General features: G+C 41.8%; 1 protein-coding gene across 1 annotated transcript in view; it reads right to left on the reverse strand.

Annotated features, from left to right (window-relative positions):
• Nucleotides 1-1,577: 1,577 nt before the first annotated feature.
• Nucleotides 1,578-16,662, reverse strand: part of OSBP (oxysterol binding protein) — a 39,906-nt gene continuing 24,821 nt past the window's right edge. Inside the window, exons 10-14 of the mRNA XM_049892067.1 lie at nt 13,373-13,476; nt 11,577-11,672; nt 10,406-10,587; nt 9,422-9,642; nt 1,578-9,327 (exon numbers count right to left, since the gene is read on the reverse strand). Coding sequence (XP_049748024.1) covers nt 9,185-9,327; nt 9,422-9,642; nt 10,406-10,587; nt 11,577-11,672; nt 13,373-13,476 — 746 coding nt within the window. The 3' untranslated portion in view covers nt 1,578-9,184. The remainder of the gene's footprint in view (nt 9,328-9,421; nt 9,643-10,405; nt 10,588-11,576; nt 11,673-13,372; nt 13,477-16,662) is intronic.

Here is a 16,662-nt window from a genome sequence, read left to right on the forward strand (position 1 = left end):
TTTACAAGCTACAATGATAAATTATTTCACTTTTCTCAGTTTTTTTTTAAACTGCCCTTGCAGTTTCCTTTTCTCATTTAAAAATAAATCATGGACTTTTCCCCCATGTCAGGTATGTAGACCATTGGATTATATGGATGTAACACAATTCTACTTAATTGAACACCTAATGATGGACATTTGGAATTTTTCTAGTTTTCATTATTAAAAACAACAGTGCAATGAATACCCTTTTGTATATATTTTTCTTGTGCAAAAGGTTTCTGTAGCGTAAATTCGAAGACAATTTTTTCAAAGTCAGAAGATATGAACATTTTTCATTTTTACAGATACTGTCAAATTGGACCCTAGAAATGTATGGAAGAGATCAGCAAGACCATTTGTAAAGGCCTCACATGTAGACTTTCAATATTGCCTCCAGATGAGGTACACAGAGTCACTGTATTTGTATGTTAAAAGTATTCATTTGCTAAATATAAGGATTTAAAATATACCCACGATTTTTATAATCCCATCTTGGCATTTCTTCATTTTTAAGTACCATTGGCCCTCTGTATCCACAGGTTCTGCATCCACAGATTTCAACCAACTGGATATCAAAAATATTCAGGGAAAAAAGAGACTTTTTTTCTTGTAATTAGTCCCTATAGTATAACAACCATTTACATACTATTTACATTGTATTACAAGTAATCTACAGATGATTTAAAGTATACAGGAGGATGTGCGTAGGTTGCCTGCAAATACCATGCCATTTTATATAAGGGACTTGAGCATTCCAGGATTTTGGTATCCATGGGGGTCCTGGAACCAGTCCCCTCTCCCCATACCTGGGGACAACTATCTACAGTTATTCTCAAAATATGAAATTGGCTCGGGCCTCTCTCAAACTCTGAGAAGCAAGCCCTGGTTTAATAATATCCCCTAATAAGTTGACTTTATTCCACCTCCACCTCCATTTCATAATTTTGCATCCTTTGCATTCATTCACTTCAAAAGCAGTTTTTAATTCATTCTATAAGATCGTCGAGTTAGAATAAGCCAATGCTTCATAATCACTTGATTCATAGATAGGAAATGACATAGGCTTGTTACAGCTTCAAATGAAAATATAACTTTAGAATTTATAGGTGGCACAACAGTTAAGCACTCTGCTGCTAACAGAAAGGTTGCTGGTTGGAACCCACCCTGCGGCTCTGCAGGAAAAACACCTGGTGATCTGCTTCCATAAAGATTACCGCCAAGAAAACCCTATGGGGCAGTTCTACTCTGTCACTTGGCGTTGCTATGAGTTGGAATCGGCTCCACAGCACCCAACAACAATGCACTTAAGATGGAGGATACTAGATTGCCCTTCTCAAGAGAAATTAAGAGTGCTCCTCAGATAAAAAGCATGGGGCTGTCATGCCTAAAGTGGATTGCTTCCAAGTTCTTTTCAGATAAAAGAGTCTATTATTTGTTCGATCTAAACATTTTGCTTTTCCTGGGTCATTGTGGTAGGTAGAATTAAAAAATGGCCTCCAAGATTATGTCCCCACCCCTCACCCCCTGAAATCCCCTGCATAATTCCTGGGACTGTTAATATGATAGATTTTACTCCAGTGATTAGGTTGTATTATAAAGCACAAAAACACAGTTGACTTTAAAATAGGGAGATTATCTTGGTAGGCCTGATCTAATCTCATAAACTCTTTAAAAGCAGAGTTTTCTCCACCTGGTCACAAGAAGAGGAAGCCAGAAGTTCAAAGCATGAGAAGGAGTGTCCATTGCTAGCCTGAAGATGGAGGAGACCACGTGGTGAAGAACGCAGGCGGCCTTTAGTTGTTGAGCACCTCCCCAGCGGATAGCCAGCAAGGAAACCAGGCCATCAGTCCCATAGCTGCAAGGAACTAGATTCTGCCAACAATAAGAATGAGCTTGGAAGCAGTGTTTTCTCCAAGGCCTCTGGATGAGAACTCAACCTGGCTGTCACCTTGATTTCAGCCTTGTGATATCCTGAGAAGAAAGCCCACCCATGTCATGTGAGACTTCTGACCTACAAAATTGTGAGCTAATAAGTGGGTGTGTTAAGCCACTAAGTTTATGGTAATTAGTGATGCAATAATAGTGTCTTAGTCATCTAGTGCTGCCATAACAGAAATACGGATGGCTTTAACAAAGACCAATTTATTTTCTCACAGTCTAGTAGGTTACAAGTCCAAATTCAGGGTGTCGGCTCCAGGGGAAGGCTTTCTCTGTCCGCTCTGGAGGAAAGTCCTTGTCCTCAATCTTCTCCTGGTCGAGGAGCCTCTCAGGTGCAGGTACCCCGTGTCCAAAGGATGCACTCAGCTCCTGGTGCTGCTTTCTTGGTGATATGAGGCCCCCAACATACTGCTTGCCTCCCTTACTTGAGAAATAAAAGGTGGTGCAGGCCACACCCCAGGGAGACTCCCTTTACCTTGGATCAGGGAGGTCACCTGAGTGAGGGTGGTGTTACAATCCCACCCTAATCCTTTTAACATAAAATTACAATCACAAAATGGAGGACAACCACTCAATACTGGGAAGCATGGCCTAACCAAGTTGATATGCACACATTTTTAGGGGGATATAATTCAATCCATGACAAACAGAAAACTAATACAATATTATGGACTTGCCCTGTCATTGTTGTTGTTGTCAGGTGCCCTCAAGTCTGTTCCGACTCATAGTGACCCTGTGCACCACAGAAACAAAACACTGCCCAGTCCTGCGCCACCCTCACAACTGTTGCTATGCTTGAGCCCACTGTTGCAGCCACTGTGTCAATCCATCTCATTGAGGGTTGTCATGGATTGAATTATGTCCCCCCAAAAATGTGCATCAATTTGGCTGGGCCATGATTCCCGTTATTGTCTGTATTGTGTGATTTTCCTATATGTTGTAAATCCTGCCTCTGTGATGTTAATGAGGGAGGATGGGCAGCAATTGTGTTAGTGAGGCAGGACTCAAACTACAAGACTGGGTTGTGTCTAGAGGCACAATATATCTTGAGATATAAAAGAAAGAAACAAGCAGAGAGACAAGGGACTTCATACCACCAAGAAAGCAGCACCGGGAGCAGAGCACATCCTTTGGACCTGAGGTTCCTGTGCTGAGATGCTCCCAGACTAGGGGAAAATGGATGACAAGGACCTTCCCTCCAGAGCCAAGAGAGAGAGAAAGCCCTCCTCTGAAGCCAGTGCCCTGAATTTGGACTTGTAGCCTACTAGACTGTGAGAGAATAAATTTCTCTTTCTTAAAACCATCCATTTGTGGTATTTCTGTCATACAGCACTAGATAACTAACACAACGGTCTTCCTTTTTTTCACTGACCCTCTACCAAGCATGATGTCCTTCTCCAGGGACTGATTCCTCCTGACATGTCCAAAGTATATGAGACGTAGTCTCACCATCCTTCCTTCTAAGGGGCATTCTGTTTGTACTTCTTCAAAGACAGCTTCGTTCATTCTTTTGGCAGTTTATGGTATATTCTATATTCTTCACCAACACCACAATTCAAAGGTGTCAATTCTTCTTCAGTCTTCCTTATTCATTGCTCAGCTTTCACACACATATACGGTGATTGAAAATACCGTGGCTTGGGTCCGGCGCACCTTAGTCCTCAAGGTGACGTTTGGTTTTCAACACTTTAAAAAGGTCTTTTGCAGCTGATTTAGCCAATGCAATACGTCTTTTGATTTCTTGACTGCTGCTTCCGTGGGTGTTGATTGTGGATCTACGTAAAACGAAATCCTTGACAACCTCAATCTTTTCTCCATTTATCATGTTGCTTATTTGTCCAACTGTGAGGATTTCTGTTTTCCTTATGTTGAGGTGTAATCCATACTGAAGGCTGTGGTCTTTGATCTTCATCAGTAAGTGCTTCAAGTCTTCTTCACTTTCAGCAAGCAAGGTTGTGTCATCTGCATAACGCAGGTTGTTAATGAGTCTTTCTCCAATGCTGATGCCCCGTTCTTCTTCATATAGTCCAGCTTCTCGGATTATTTGCTCAGCATACAGACTGAATAGGTTAGTAATCAAGCACAAACTGGTTGCACCACCCAGGAACCTTTGGTAACACTAACATCACCTGTAAAGCCTACAGAATGTGACCTCTGCAAGGCTATTGATAGAAGATTCTGAGCTCATTGGTTCCTTGTCTTTAAATATTGCCTCATCTGGCCATTCTGCCTCCTTCTCCTGAGAGATCAATGTGAACCAAAGAAGGGGTTCTTTACTTGAAGATAGTAGGAAGGAAAGCCTGAGGGTAGGGTAGCCACAGATTATGAGCTTTGGAAGGGAAGACTCATGAAAAGGCTGGAATGCTCCCCACAGGGCAGAATTCTGGGCAAAAGCTTTATAAACTTTAAGAAGCAAGCTGTACATTTTGATAATAATCTTCCATAAAGGATACACCTATAGTGAATAAATTCCAAGGATTTTTCTACCTCGTTTTAGGACTACACTGTAAATTGTTCTCACTTATCTGATTACTAAAGTTGAGTAAACTCTTGAAATTAAAGGTTTAACGTTTCTGTGGGGCTTCAGAGGTTCCTGACAAGTGGAGTAATTTATAATCTTGCTGAGTCATAATTCTGAATCATGAGTGTGGTAGGCCCCTCAGGATCTACATCCCAACTCATGTCATGGTGGCCCATTAATGGACTCAGGCAGGGATTATGAAACTCTTTCAGCTACATTCGACTGCCCCTAAGGAGTAAACTAAGTGCCACAGTGGTATTCAAGATTGTGGAATGCCTGTCCCAGAAGTGTCATGGGTCTATGGTAGTGGTTTTTACCTTGCCAGAAAAAAACTGCTGAAACTTACCATCAAGTCCAGCAATGAGACTGAGGCAAATGACTTGAACAGGTAAGTGTCATTCCCAAGAACCAGGCTAGGAAAATAATCCCTGACAACACAGCTCATTCTTGTGGACATGGGGGCCTTGAGAGATCAAGGCAGACTTCCATCGCTGTGAAGTAAATTGACTCATGGTGACCCTAGCTCCCTGTGATATAGAGTAGAACTGCTCCATAGGGTTTTCTCTGGCTGTAATCTTTACAGAAACAGATCGACAGGCCTTTCTTCCACAGCACCACTGGGTGGGTTCAAACCACCAGACTTTAGGTTAGTAGTCGAGCACAAACCGTTTGTGCCACCAAGGGGCCCTAACCACATTAATTAAAAAAAAAAAAATTTTAATAAGCCTCCAGAAATAGAAACGTGCATTTTAGCATAATGTGATATAATCCCAGAGGGAACTATTTAATTACCAGCTGCCTTCCAACTCAAAGAATTTATCCCAGGGCAAGAGGCTGTAGAGATCACAAACTCGGGGGTTAAACAAACCCAGCTTTAAATTCCAACACTGAGACTAACCTATCAGCTCTAAGACCTTGAGGGAATTTGCTTATATTAGGTTATTTTCTTTGAGCTTTCTTCATCTTCAAAATGACTGTAACAGGAGAGGTCAGCACAAGTGGACTAAACCAAAAGCAAGGAAGTTTCCTAAATAAACCGAATCCTTCGAAGGCCAGCATAGAAGGAGAGGGGATTTGGGGACCATGGTTTCAGGTGATATCTAGGTCAACTGGCATAATAAAATATATTAAGAAAACATTCTGCATCCCACTTTGGAGAGTGGCATCTGGGATCTTAAACGCTAGCAAGCGGCCATCTATATCAGTGGGTCTCAACCCACCTGGAGCAAAGGAGCATGAAGAACACCAAAGACACAAGGTTAATTATGAGCCCAAGAGACAGAAAGGGCCACATAAATCAGAGACTACATCAGCCTGAGACCAGAAGAACTAGATGGTACCTGGCTACTACCACTGACTGCCCTGACAACACAGCAGAGAACCCCTGGGGGAGCAGGAGAGCAGTGAGATACAGACCTCAAATTCTCATATGAAGACCAGACTTATGGTCTGAGACCAGAAGGACCCCGGGGGTCATGGTCCCCAGACCTTCTGTTAGCCGAAGACAGGAACCATTCCCAAAGCCAACTCTTCAGACAGGGATTGAACTAGACTGTAAGATGGAAGGTGATATTGGTGAGGAGTGAGCTTCTTGAATCTAAAAGTAGATACATGAGACTATGTGGGCAGCTCCTGTCTGGAGAGGAGATGAGAAGGCAGAGGGGGTCGGAAGCTGGCTGAATTGACACAAAAATACAGGGTAAAGAGAGTGCTGTCTCATTAGGGGGAGAGCAACTAGGAGTATATGGCAAGGTGTATGTAAATTTTTTATATGAGACTGACTTGCTTTGTAAACTTTCACTTGAAGAACAATAAAAAAAAAAGACTGTTACTCATTTACCTCTTAAACAATTGTTTAAGTGTGAGCCAGCCATGCTGAATTCCTACCTCAGCAGCCTGTACACAGAAGCAGATGCTCAGTAAACGTGAGGGCCCTCCCACAGGGCAGGAAGTGCGCTTGCTCTGATCTGCAGGCTTTCTAGGCCCCTTGGTTACTTTGCTCATCTCCTCCCTCAACCTGAACCTTAGAGAAAACATAAACAAGCATTTTTACTGTTGTTACTTCTCTCAAGGGTCTTCAAATAAAAATTAAATTGCTTACACTTCAAAAAACAGAATTTGAACCCCTGGATGACACATTTAAGAATCAGAATCTAAACTGGGCAAAAACTGGGCAAGGGAAGTTAAATTCATCGAGGTGAAACAGGCCATGCATCAAAAATACTAGATGCCCTTCCCCTATACCAGGGTGGGACATCGACAATTATATTGGAGGGGCAGGGAGTGTTGAAACTACTTTTCTGCTCACAGACCCTCCAGAATGGTGCTGATAGTTAAAACACCTGGAAATCTGTGCACAGTTTTTCTTTCATGTCTAGCTCTCTTTTTCAATGTCTCATGGAGAACAGGGCTCCCAGACTCCCAAACAGAACAAATCACTACTGGACCAGACACAACTCCCCCAGGCCCAGCAGGAGTAGAAGTGAATCAGACAAATGATGAGACTTTTTAAAAATTATTTAATTTAGTAGTTTTCTTGGAAAAAAAGCAATAAGGCAAAAAAACCAAAAATATATATAGTTTTGTTTTGTTTCCATGTGACTTTATTCCACCTGAAGGACTCAAAGCTTCCATTAAGCAGAATCTGATTGGAATCAAGCCGGAAATGTAGTGTGTGGATGGTGGAGGAAGAACAGTGGGATAAAGCAGGGAAATTCAATTTAGTTGGCCAATTCCCACTCTGTCTAAAGCTCCTGATTAGGTCACTGCTTTTACGGGCCTCCCTGAAAGTAGCCCTGGCACCATCCCTTACTTGTGTTGGGAAGAGGGGTCTTTGGAGGGTTCCCCAGCAGTCGTCACTCCTCTCTCAGGCTTCTCACAGCTATGGAGGGAGGGATGGTAGGAAGGAATAAGAGAACTAATGTCCTTGGTTTAAATCTAATTTCCTTGGAGGAATGACTCCCTCTGGAATGATATTTCCCCGCAGGACCCACACTGGCTGAGGCTCAGCAGTTAAGGAACAGAAACAAAAAATAGTAACAAAATACATACAAGGAAGGCACCTCAATTTGTGATCCTCAACCAAAGGTGGGTGGCACAGGGGTTAGATTTTTTTAGAAAGACAACCGAAACAGATACAGAACAAAAAATGAAGGATGCCAGGGCTCAACAGAAGCAGTTCTCTTATCCACCCCGCCTGATGGGGCTTTCACCCCCACAGCCGGGGAAGGCCCTTCGGGGATTTATCTTGTGGGCCATGATCTGGAAAGAGGCAGCGTTCAACTACAAATTACTCTGCTGACCTTCTACCACACTTTTCCTAACAAAAGGAAAAGAGACAGGAAAAAGGTAAGGATTTCATTTTCAAGAGTCGGGTAATTAGGAGAGCAGAGTTTAGACAGCAGTGGGCACCTCATGATAGAAACCATGGACAGCGTGTTGCTGAGTCTGCCAGCCGTGATCCTGCTCAGGTTTGACTCTGTCTGCCCCCAACAGATGGAAAGCAGAGGAGCTCCAACCCACATCAGTATGTGTCCAACACAGGGTCCCAGGGAGACAAGTGGTATCAAAAAAACAAGATTCTTAATGGGAGGGAGGAAAGTCAAACCCAAAAATTAGATTTTTCTCTACATATATATAATATACAGATATTTAACACATTATTCCAGAGGTGACTCCAGTCCACGGGGCTTCAGAGACGGTGAAAACTTTTATTCCAGATTAAGACCTTCTCTCAAACTCTGAAGTGTATCAGAATGGGACAGGCGATGTTCCGCTCCACACTGGGCACAGACTCAAACTGGTACTGTGCCAGAAGAAAGAAGAGAAGCTAGGAAGGCAATGAAGGGTGGGGGTGAGGAGGAACTGTGAAAGCAGAAGTGGCTAGCAGTCTTTATCCATCCTGCCTTGTGGTCTCAGAAGTTCTCTGCCTGGGGAAGTCCGTAAAACCCCTTCATGAGGATAGCAAAACCCTTCGACAAACCACCCAAGTGGCCTCCAGTTGTCAAAGAAGATGGAGAACAGCAGAAGGGTGTTTTATGCAAGCGAAGACAGAAACTTCCAAGAATGTAACTCTGAATGTTCCGATCCTAGAGGAAAATCCCTCTCGTTGGTATTCCAATACCTCAGTTACCTATGCACGGGCACCCCATTACACCTGCCCCATTTGTAAACTCATTTCATATCATTATACCTAAGCTCCACTGCAACCATTCACAATGCCTCCGTTGGTGGGTCTCATGTGTGTTTTTTGTTTTTTGTTTTTTTAAAAGGAACTTCTAAAATCAGCTCTTGCTCTAACAGCACCAAAATGCCCCTGAATCATAATCTTATGCAGATTTTGGCTGAACAGGATACTACAAGGGGAGGGTGGGTGCCACCCTCTTACATGGGGGCAGAGGGAGAAGTAAGAGCCAAGAATCCTTGACTACGCAGATGTGAAATAACACTACCTTTCAGCCACTAAACCTCTCCCTTATACACATCGGTATCTAGTATGTCGATTTCAGTTTCAATTAGCTAAGGCAACCAGCCAATCACCACCACTGGCGTCTGCTTCTGGTGATTGATTTGGAAAAAATGATTGGTTAAGACAGACAAACTTGAGGAAAGCACTCGGTAAGAAAGTCACGACTGCCAGCTTTCCCGCACATCCTCTGTCCTCTTCTCCTTTGGGTCCTCCTTCAATTTGCTACTGCCGTCTCAGAAAATGTCCGGGCATGAGCTCCAGTCTTGTTTTTCTTTACATTCCCAGTATCCTCCTCTATAAATATGGGTTAACTCCTTGGTAACAGGGTCCTTCTTCTGCTCAAACCATAATGCCTTATAGGGATCATAGGGTGTGCCTAAAAGAGAGGGGAAAGAAAAACAGAATTAGAGCTGAACACACGCTGCCATTCTCCCCGCATCAAGAAACGGGGTAGACGGCAGATCCGTTACCATCCTCTGTGGCTTTCATAGCTTCAGCTTCTCTCTTCCTTCTGGCAAGTCTTTGTTTTTCCTCCAGGCGCTGCTTCTCAGCATTTGCTTCATCCCAGCGCCCATTTTCCATCAGTCTCTGGTCAGGCCGTAACCGGCTGTCTGTTGGGGCAGTGCCACCTTCCCAGGCATTGAGAGTCAGCGCCAGCTCTGAGAAGTAGTACATGTTTTCTGCATTCTTCCTAAAAGTGGAGGATGAGAAAGACAGAGGGTAATGCCAAAGCCCATACCCCAAGTCAAGGAGCCACAAGTAAGTGCACTGCCAAAGACCTCATTACCAAGGCTATCCGACAAACAAAAAGAATCTAGGACCATGTCAGGTACTCATAATAAAGGACGCTCCAAATACCCTTCCCAACATCCCTCCATTTGATAGTCTTCTGGGCTTGTGGCACACTCAGCTGAAATTACCTACATTCATTAGGAAGAAAGGGACATTTTGTTAAATGCAAGTTCCTTATTTGTTTTCTTTTCCTTTTAGTCTCTTTCTGACATAATTACTACAGACTGAATGGTATTAGATATCAGGAGACAAATGGCCTCTGACAAACTGTTTCCAAAGTCCTGCATGTTGTTTCAGGGACCTCTATATTGCTGCTGGGACTTTGAGGGAAACTGTTAAGAGGTGGTAGGCACCTTTTTCCTCTAGCTGTTTCTTAAGAGTTTTGCTTCAAACTGTAGAAAAATATCTTTCTGAATACATTCCTAAGGACCTTAAGAAAGCACCTAATAATTTTTTGGTAGACGTGGTTTGATTAGTTTGAACTTCCTTGAGGCAAGGCATCCTGTAACTAAAATGACACAGTAACAATCTTCTGGTAATCTCTCCAAAGGCTCCAGTTTTCCTTACTCAATCCCTCACATAACTAAGTGGAAAACGGCATCATTACTGCTCCAAGGTCGAGGCTGAAGTAGTGTCTGGGCAGCATGCATACTGGTACTCACGGTAGAGGGTTCCTTTTCCACAGCATGACCCTGCTTTCCTCTGCTTCGTGGCCTCTCTGACGAGCATCACCCCCGTTGTCCCCAATGACTGGCTGTACTTTGAAACAATCCATTTTCTCATCCCATGTCCCCAGAAGTGCAAAGTGAACTTTTCCTGATGGATCTGCCACTTCCCCTGTCACCTACAAGAATGGAGAGCAGGGCTTTGGAGTACAGCATTCGCTGTGGGTTAGCTTACCTGACTATCCCAGAAGCCAAAGTCCTAGGGCAAATATTGGTTAAATCCTGTTAAAACAGACACCATGCGACCATCTAAATTATTTTGTTAGAATTTCTTGTACTGCTTGAAATAACTGAGCCATGAGTTGGGGGTTTCGTTATCATCTTGTTATACAGAATTTTTATTGCAATAATATATAGGAGGAGTGTCTGACTGGTACTTGGAATTATATTTTCCTCTCTTCATATTACTAGAGAACCACAAACAGATTTAACTCCCCAGCTATTCTTCGCCCCCCACAGAAACTCATGGCACAATTCCACTGTGGTGGTGATAACACACAACCAACCTTCAAACTCCCCAGGGATCAAACTGTCCACACCTTCTTCATGCAATCCTTTTACTAGTCCTTCCTCTGTGTTTCCCATTTTCAATCTGTTGTGGCTCTTAACTTTTACTTTGTCACTTGTCAACTTCACCAAAAGGATTTGGTTTAATAATGCAATTGATATAGTTCCCTTTCTTGCTGATCTTCTCCTTCACCTCTTTTTTGAATCACCATATTTAGTATATATATAAACCCACTCCTCACTTATCAACTTGGTTAGGCTCCAAAGACCAGGTCATTATATGAAAATCAGCATTATGCAAAAGTGGAGGGTGACCACATCAGATCACAAAAAGGAGGATGACTACATCATTATGTAACTGCCAAATTACATCATTATATAACTGCCAAACCACTGAGAATCATGGCCCAACCAAGCTGACACATAACCTTAACCATCACAGCCAGCGTTACTCTTGCCTCATTAATGCACAAAATAGTTCGACAGTAGACTTTTTACTACTGTCGTAAATGTCAATAAGTGTGGAGAGGGTGTATATATATAAATTTAGTTTTATATATATATTAAGTGAAAAAAAAAATTAAATTCCAACTTCCCTTACCTTTCTTGCTACATCCCGAGAGAAGTAGCTATAGGGAACAAATTTAAGATTGCACTTGTCTCCTGTCTTGTGATTCACAATATCAATTTCACCAGACTGTAAAACGAAAAAGAATCATTTTATTACAAATGGATGACTTACTATCTACCAAACCCCACACCTCATAATTCTTTACTTCATCTTGCATTCCAGTGCTCCCCTGCCTTAAGATTCAGGTCTTGGTCAACCTTCAAGATGTGGAACCACTTTGTAACCTTGGTATTCCAGGTTGGGATCAAGAACAAATGACCATTTGTTTGTTTGTTTTTAGGTGTCTATTATATTTTAGGTGTGACCTTTAGCACATACATTGAAATTCGCACAGTAATTTACCTTTCTAAGGCAATCCCCTGCTGGCACCCTTCATGAACCCTGTGATTAAATTCAAGTTCTCTACTCACAATTTCAAGGTTCCATAGGGTGACCCCTTCTACACTTTATTCATTTCCCCTCCTCCCTATCGCTCAAATTCCAACCCACTCTTTAAGACTCAGCTCAATTCTCACATCTACTATGAAGGCTTTCCTGACTTCTCAGAAGACAGTTTTCCCTCACTTCTCTGAATTTATGGCATCAGGATTGGAGGATGACTCATTAACAACCTGTGATACACAGATGACACAACCTTGCTTGCTCAAAGTGAAGAGAATTTGAAGCACTTACTAATAAAGATCAAAGGCTCAGCCTTCAGTATGAATTATACCTCAGTATAAAAATCCTCACAAGTGGACCAGTAAGCAACATCTTCATAACCAAGAGAAAAGACTGACATCAAGGATTTCATTTTACTTGGATCCACAATCAACACCCTTCCAAGCAGCAGTCAGTAAATCAAACAACGTATTGCACTGGGCAAATCTGTTGCCAAAGACCTCTTTAAAGTGTTAGAAAGCAAAGATGTCACCTTGAGGACTAAGGTGTTCTTGACCCATGCCACGGTATTTTCAATCACCTCATACGCATGTGAAAACTAGACAATGATTAAGGAAGATCAGAGAATTGATCCCTTTGAATTATGGTATTGGCAAAAAACAATGAATATATATCATGGACTGCCAGAAGAATGAAAAAATCTGTCTTGCAAGAAGTACAGCCAGAATGCTACTTAGAAGTGAGGATGGCAAGACTTCGTCTCATGTATTTGGACATGCTATCCGGAAGGACCAGTCCCTGGAGAATGACATCATGCTTGGTGAGGCAGAGGGTCAACGGAAAACAGAAAGACCCTCAATGAGATGAAATGCCATAGCTACTGCAAGAATGGGCAGTGTTTCATTCTGTTGTAAATATGGTCACTGTGAGTCAGAATCAACTCGAGTCAGAATCAACTCGACAGAACCTACCAACAACATTGTCTTAAGAAAAACCCTGGCAATTAGTAAGATATTACCTTAAAATATCTCTTATACTACCTTGGCAATAAATGTTTCATGAATAATGAAAAGAGGAAGAATGGGGACCATGATTACTATTTTTTTACACCTTTCACAGTGCCCAACACAGTCGTATAGTCACTGAATGAATGTTCTAATTTGGTCATTTATAAATAGCAACAATATGTCATTATCCTAATAAAGAAATTGGGCAGGTGGATGGACAGAGGGAGAGGGATACTGCCTGAGAGAAATTCCTTAGCAAAAACTTATGAACCAGTAACAACATTCTGGCGCCCAACTCACATGTCCTAATTACTGCAAGGATGTACCCAAAGAGATATTCTTCTGAACTTCAGAAGCACTGTGGGGACTTTTACTCACCTGATCTATCCACAATTTCCCAACAATAATGTTGTGCACTGTCGTGGTAACTTTTTTCCAAGTGTAGTGGTGCCCAGTTGCATGGAAAATACAGTGAATGGTACCTGGAAGCAGAGACGTACAGAAATTAAGCCAAGTATTAGAAAAACAGCACCGTGCTAGCTAGAAACAAGGCACTGGTTTCCTCCTATTGGCATTTCCTAGTTAACAAAAGAAAATAAATTAAAAAAGATTTATGAACTTCTAAATGTTGGAACCTCTGATCAAATTTTTTTCTTGACTTTTTAATTTATGGATAAAATATAACTTCTTATTGTTGTTTTTAGGTGCCTTCCAGTCAGTTTTGACCCAAAGTGACCCTATGTACAAGAGAATGAATCACTGGCTTGGTCCTGTGCCATCCTTACAATCACTGTCTTGTTTAAGCCTAGTGCTGCAGCCACTGTGTCAATTCATCTCATTGACAGTCTTCCTCTTTTTTGCTGATCCTCTACCAAGCATGATGTCCTTCTCCAGGGACTGATCCTTCCTGATATATCCAAAGTACGTGAGACGAAGTCTCGCCATCCTCACTTCTAAGGAGCATTCTAGCTGTACTTCTTCTAAGACAAATTTGTTTGTTCTTCTGGCAGTCCATGGTATTATATTCAACATTCTTTGCCAACACCGTAATTCAAAAGCATCAATTCATCTCTAGTCTTCCTTATTCACCGTCCAGCGTTTGCATGCATATGAGACAAGTGAAAATACCATGGCTTGGATCAGTCACATCTTAGCCCTCAGGGTGACATCTTTGCTTTTTAATACATTAAAGAGATCTTTTGCAGCAGATTTGCCCAACGCAATACGTCGTTTGATTTCCTGACTGCTCCTTTCTCAGGCATTGATTGTGGATACAAGTAAAACAAAATCCTTGACAACTTCAATATTTTCTCCATTTTTTTTTTTTTTTTTTTGCTTACTGGTCCACTTGCGAGGATTTCTGTTTTCTTTATCTTGAGGTGGAAACCCTGGTAGCGTAATGGTTAAGTGCTACAGCTGCTAACCAAAAGGTCAGCAGTTCAAATCCACCAGGCGCTCCTTGGAAACACTGTGGGGCAGTTCTACTCTGTCCTATAGGGTCACCGTGAGTCGGAATTGACTTGCCAGCAGTGGGTTCTTGGTTTTTATGTTGAGGTATAATCCATCCTGAAGGCTGCAGTCTTTGATCTTTATCAGTTAAGTGCTTCAAATTCTCTTTGCTTTCAGCAAGCAAGGTTGTGTCATCTGCATATCATAGGTTGTTAAAGAGTCTTCCTCCAACCCTGATACCCCATTCCTCTTCAAACAGTTCAGTTTCTTGGATTACTTGCTCAGCATACAGGCTAAGTATGGTAAAAGGATACAATCCTGATGCACACCTTTCCTGATTTTAAGCCATGCAGTATCCCTTTGTTCTGTTTGAAGGATTGCCTCACGGTCTATGTAGAGGTTCTGCATGAGCACAATTAAGTTCTCTGGAATTCCCGTTCTTTGCAATGTTATCCATAATTTGTTATGATCCACACAGTTGAATACCTTTGCACAGTCAATAAAACACAGGTAAACATCTTTCTGGTATTATCTGCTTTCAGCAAAGGTCCAACTAACATCAGCAATGACACCCTTCATTCCACCTCCTCTTCTGAATCCGGCTTGAATTTCTGGCAGTTCCCTGCTGATATACTGCTGCAACCATTTTTGAATTATCTTTATCAAAATTTTACTTGTGTGTAATATTAATGATATTGTTCAGTAATTTCCACATTCTGTTAGATCACCTTTCTTTGGAATGGGCACAGATACGGATCTCTTTCAGTCGGCTGGCCAGGTAGCTGTCTTCCAAAGTTCCTGGCATAGATGAATGAGCGCTTTCAGCATTGCATCTGTTTGTTGAAACATCTCAATCGGTATTCCATCAAATCCTGGCGCCTGGTTTTTCATCAAAGCCTTCAGGGCAGCATGGACGTCTCCCTTCAATACCATGAGTTCTTGATCATATGCCAGCTCCTGAAATGGCTGGACATTGAGTGATTCTTTTTGATACAGTGACTCTGGGTATTCTTTTCATCTTCTTTTGATGCTTCCTGCATCATTCAATATTTTGCCCGTAGAATCCCTCAATATTGCCACCAGAAGCCTGAATTTTTCTTCAGTATTTTCAGCTTGGGAAATGTCCAGACTTTTCTTCCTTTTGGTTTTCTAACTCCAGGTCTTTGCACATTTCATTATAATACTTTATTCTGTCTTCTCGAGCTGCCCTTGGAAATCTTCTGTTCAGCTTTTATGTCATCATTTCTTCCACTTCACTTTAGCTACTCTATCTTTAGGAGCAAGTTTCAACATTCAAGAGCAACTGAATGATGATAAACCTTGATACATGATACATATCAGCCAGAAATCTATTTTCTGCAGCAGTGGAGATAAAAATGAAAACAAAAACTCCAGTATTTTTACCATTGTGCTTGTAATATCCATGGCCATTGCAATTTCAACTCATAGTGACGGACAGAATTTCCAAGGTTATAAATCCTTACGGAAGGAGACTGCTGCAACTTTCTCCTGCACAGCAGCTTGTGGGTTCGAACCACTGAACTTTTGGTTAGCAGCCAACTGTTTTAGCCACTGTGCCACCAGGGCTCCTTGTGCCTGTAATACCAACTGCCCAACTTATGGGAACAGGTCAAATCTGCCCCAACACAAAAAAATAAAATTATATTGTGGAATGAGCACATATTGGTAGTCAGGACTGGGGATGGGGCCCCATTGTTAGTGACTACCTATGTGACCCTAAGCAAGCCACTTATCTATGGGCCTTAATAGTAATAATAATAAAAAAAAAAACAGGAGTAGTGGCTAGAGCACAGATCTTGGAATCGGACAGAACTGGATTCAATCCTGGGTCCATCGCTCATTAGGTGTGCAACCCTAGCTGTGTTTTTGACTTTCCTAGGCCTCGGTTTTATCCGATAAACTTGGGGTGATCTCATCTCATTGTGCAGAGTAAATAAGAAAAATGTCTTTAGTTTCCAAAGAAACTTGTTGAAACATAGGCACTCAGCAGACATAGGTGTCTCCTGTTCCTCTGGGTTGATTTCAAATGAATACCAAACCAAAACCAATGGTTTGAACCATTCAGACATTAACTGGAAATTCAAAACAATAAAAAAATTTATAAACACGTTAACAATATAGTCAATTCCAGGAACAGTGTAACTCTAGCTTCCTAGTAACCACTAATGAAAAGAACACTCTAATTGTGACTTAGCCAC

This window comes from Elephas maximus, chromosome 7, assembly GCF_024166365.1.
Source record: "Elephas maximus indicus isolate mEleMax1 chromosome 7, mEleMax1 primary haplotype, whole genome shotgun sequence".
NCBI classification, from domain to species: Eukaryota; Metazoa; Chordata; class Mammalia; order Proboscidea; family Elephantidae; genus Elephas; species Elephas maximus.